The sequence below is a fragment of the Lactuca sativa genome, chromosome 4 (genome assembly GCF_002870075.4).
Source record: "Lactuca sativa cultivar Salinas chromosome 4, Lsat_Salinas_v11, whole genome shotgun sequence".
In the NCBI taxonomy this organism is placed as follows: domain Eukaryota; kingdom Viridiplantae; phylum Streptophyta; class Magnoliopsida; order Asterales; family Asteraceae; genus Lactuca; species Lactuca sativa.
Window position 1 is genome coordinate 28,770,579 of NC_056626.2, and position 3,631 is coordinate 28,774,209.

Below are 3,631 nucleotides of genomic sequence, written 5' to 3' on the forward strand. Positions count from 1 at the left end.
TTCTAACTAATTGTTATGTGGATATCATATGTTATGATAATTACTAAGAGAATAAGTCATTTAGCAATACGAATACGTTCAACCTTACAAAAATATCGTCATTTTCATGCATTCTCGTTAATTATTATTTATTTTTGTTATCACACTTCGTTTTTTACTCATTTTCATTCTAATAAAATACGACCCAATAAAGATTCTGACAAACATTCTGACAGAAATGAGAATAACAATAATAAGTGCATAATAACCTTATAGACGATTTAATTTGTGAGAATGTGTGTTAATGACAATAGTTAAGTAAGATTGAACGTATTCATATTGCTAAATAACTTATTCTCTTAGTAATTCTCATAGCATATGATATCCGCACAATAATTAGTTAGAATAGAATAACTTAAGCCTATATATAAGTTTGATATTTTGATTGTTTCTATTCAACTGTTTATGCATTTTGTTTGAAATAAAAAAATTTAATTTATATTATTTGTAAAAAAATTGAAAGGAAATTGATATTGTATTTACAAAGTTTGTAGACTTCAAGAAGAATATAACTAATTATAAGGTTTTTTTCCTAGCATTTTGCATATGAATTTTATTAATTTAACTATAAATCTTAGTAATTTTAGGGATCTCTTTTCACTTTTGCCCCAAACTCAAATTTGATTAGACCGTATTAGATAAAAAAAAAGATAGACTTCTTCCATCCTAATATGAAATACCATCTAATAAATCATTCTACTATTTTTTCATGAGATAAAGGTGATAGGATTTGGTTTCACTTTAAGTAATATAGATAAAGAAAAGAGGAAGAATTAGAACTGCGGTTTTGGTAAAAAGTGAAAACTCAACTAGACAAAATACACCCGTCACCCAACCGCTACCACCACTCCACTAGTTTACTAATGAATAATTGAGGGACTAAAACTGGCAAACATAAAATAGTATGGGTAATATTTGCCTATTTATACTTTGTCGTCAGCAACTCTATTTGTTCTCCTTTCACGCCTGTGTAGTGTGCATACGTGTGGTGTGGGGCCACCCTTTTAATCAAACTAAAAGTTGGACCGGGCCGGACCGGATAGTGTAGTCTTGCAAGCGATCAATCATTCCATGTGATCATAATTAATTAGCTAATAACTTTAAGCAAACTACAATTTTGGGTCCATCAATCAATTAAACATTGTTGAATAATTTGGCTTCAATATCGCATGCTATCAAGAATTAAGAAAATTTATTACTGGAACATTTTTTAATCATGAACACCACTATATTGAATGCTCAATTTCCGTGAACAAAAGATCGTTTTTTATCAAAATTCTGAATAATGATATAAAACTTCAGTAATAGTAAAAAATAATCATGATTAAAACATGTGACTTTCAAATTGGTGATTGTGATCATAACTACACTAGTAGTTATTATTAATGACTGTGTGGATACATGATAAATGTAGCACGAGATATGTTTGAAACAAATTATATGTTATATGTATAATAATAATATATGTCATTATTACGATTAGGTCCTGATACATTTGGTAGATGAAATGACTTGATTAAACTAATTCCTACTGGATAGCTTTGTGGCGTGCATTGTTGAACTTGTTATTTGTATACCAAATTTGATTTAGTATTTTATAATTAATGGTCAAGAATGTATTTTACCATAAAATATTCTACAATCCAAATAAAAAAATAAAATACATACCTAAAACTGTAGTGGATTCGGAGGTTGCCAAAGCTTTTGAAGCATCTTTGTCAACTCCACAAGATTTTTTTCATATGCGACCATGTGGGGTTTCCCAATACACATAAAAGCATCGTGAAGTCGTGTTTCTCTTTTCATGTAAACCAAAGTTGTCATATATATATCATCCTCCACTCCTTTTGATCTCTCTACGTGTGTGTGTGTATTGGAAACATTATAATATCAAGAGAAAGTATGGCTGTTGTTCATCAGAATGAAGAAGAAGAAGAAGAAACTATATTCGAAAAGACGAAGAATATGGGTGTTGTTCCAACCACACTTGCCACCTTTGAATCATTAACCTTTCCACTTGTAATCGATCCTTCTTTTCTCATTTTCATGATCATGTTTTACAGTTTTAGTTTTGTCAAATCGGCTAATTGTGGATGTTCTCTTTGTGAAAACAGGTTCAAGAAGTTGTTCTTTTAGCCGATTTTCAGTGTAAAAGATGCCAAGATAGAGTAGCTGACATACTCTCCAGATTGAATGGTAAGTAAAAGCCACCCATCTCCCTTTTCAGTTTTCAAGATTTCTTGATTTTCCGGCAACCCTAAACTGTTGTTGCCCTATTATAAGTCTTGATCAAAATTTCCGGTCTTTTCAAGATTTCTTGATTTTCCGGCAGCCTACCTTGACCGTAAAGTCCGATCACAGTTTTTAGTCTTTCAAGCTTTCTTGATTTCCCGACTGTCAAATTTGGCAGGTGGCCCTTAAAAATGACTTGGTCAATCTCCATCACATCTTTATAGAAACATCTAGCCGTTGTAAATTCATCGTACACTTGGATGCATCAATTTACGAGTGGGCCTAGAACGATTATTAAGGATTGAATATTTGTTACAAGTTATAACCCAAACATTTTAAAATTATAAAACAATGAATGTATTTGAATAGTTATATAAATTTAGTTTTTTTTTTTTTTTTGGATATCGTAGGTGAGGCGGAGTCGGTGGAGTTTAGCTTGACGGAAAAAAAAGTAACGGTCACCCTGAATCGTCGACATGATCCAAGAACAGCGAAAATGCCTGAAAACGAACTTCAAAATAATGGAATTTACAAAAACAACCCTAGTAACAAATTTTCTTTAGTCAAAAGGATGTTTAGCTCTTCTTCAAGTTGATTTTGTTATTTTGGCCTACCACATATACGGAAACAGAAATTGTTGTATAATATGGAATGTACATGTCAAAGTCATTTTATATACAATTATACATGTACATATTGATGATTTTATTGATTATTTTCTTTTTATTCGTGTAAATATTAAGCAGATTTTTTGTCCTCATTGATTCTCTCCCACGACCGATCGATAGGAAAAAGTACTCTAAATATTTCATTAATGCATTTATTTTGATTAAGAAAAGTATGTTTGAAGATTTCCAATAGATAATGATTATAGTGTATTTGAAGTATTGAAGTGGGAGAAAATGTACAACCATTTAAATAAAAACAAATTTAAAATATTAATTGGGATACCGAATTACATAAAATGACAACATACCAACCAATATTTTAATTTAATTTAGTACGATGCATAGTGTAATCTTTAGCAATAGTGCTTGTAAAATACACACCACAATTCAAATTGCTAAACATTACACGATGCATCATAATTTCATTACACTATCCAAATTATTAATCATTAAACTATGCATCATACAAACCACAATCCAAAGTGCTCGTTTTTAAGCGATAATTCAACCATTACACTATGAATTATACAGTTCAACTGTTACAAAATAAATTGCATCAAAACTTTTAAAATTAGTATAATTGGTCTCTATAGCTGTTCCTAATTAGACACCAAAAAATGTTGAAAAAACAACATTACAATCCAAATTGCTAAACATACCATATAAGGCTTCCATTAACTAATATATAACTA

The 3,631-nt window shown here is 30.2% G+C and overlaps 1 protein-coding gene across 1 annotated transcript; it reads left to right on the plus strand.

Annotated features, from left to right (window-relative positions):
- Positions 1 to 1,766: 1,766 nt before the first annotated feature.
- Positions 1,767 to 3,007, plus strand: LOC111894449 (uncharacterized). The gene is made up of 3 exons (XM_023890529.3): positions 1,767 to 2,058; positions 2,154 to 2,235; positions 2,682 to 3,007. The coding sequence occupies exons 1-3, from the start codon at positions 1,942 to 1,944 to the stop codon at positions 2,864 to 2,866; spliced, it is 384 nt and encodes a 127-aa protein (XP_023746297.1). The 5' UTR covers positions 1,767 to 1,941; the 3' UTR covers positions 2,867 to 3,007.
- The last annotated feature ends 624 nt before the right edge of the window (positions 3,008 to 3,631 follow it).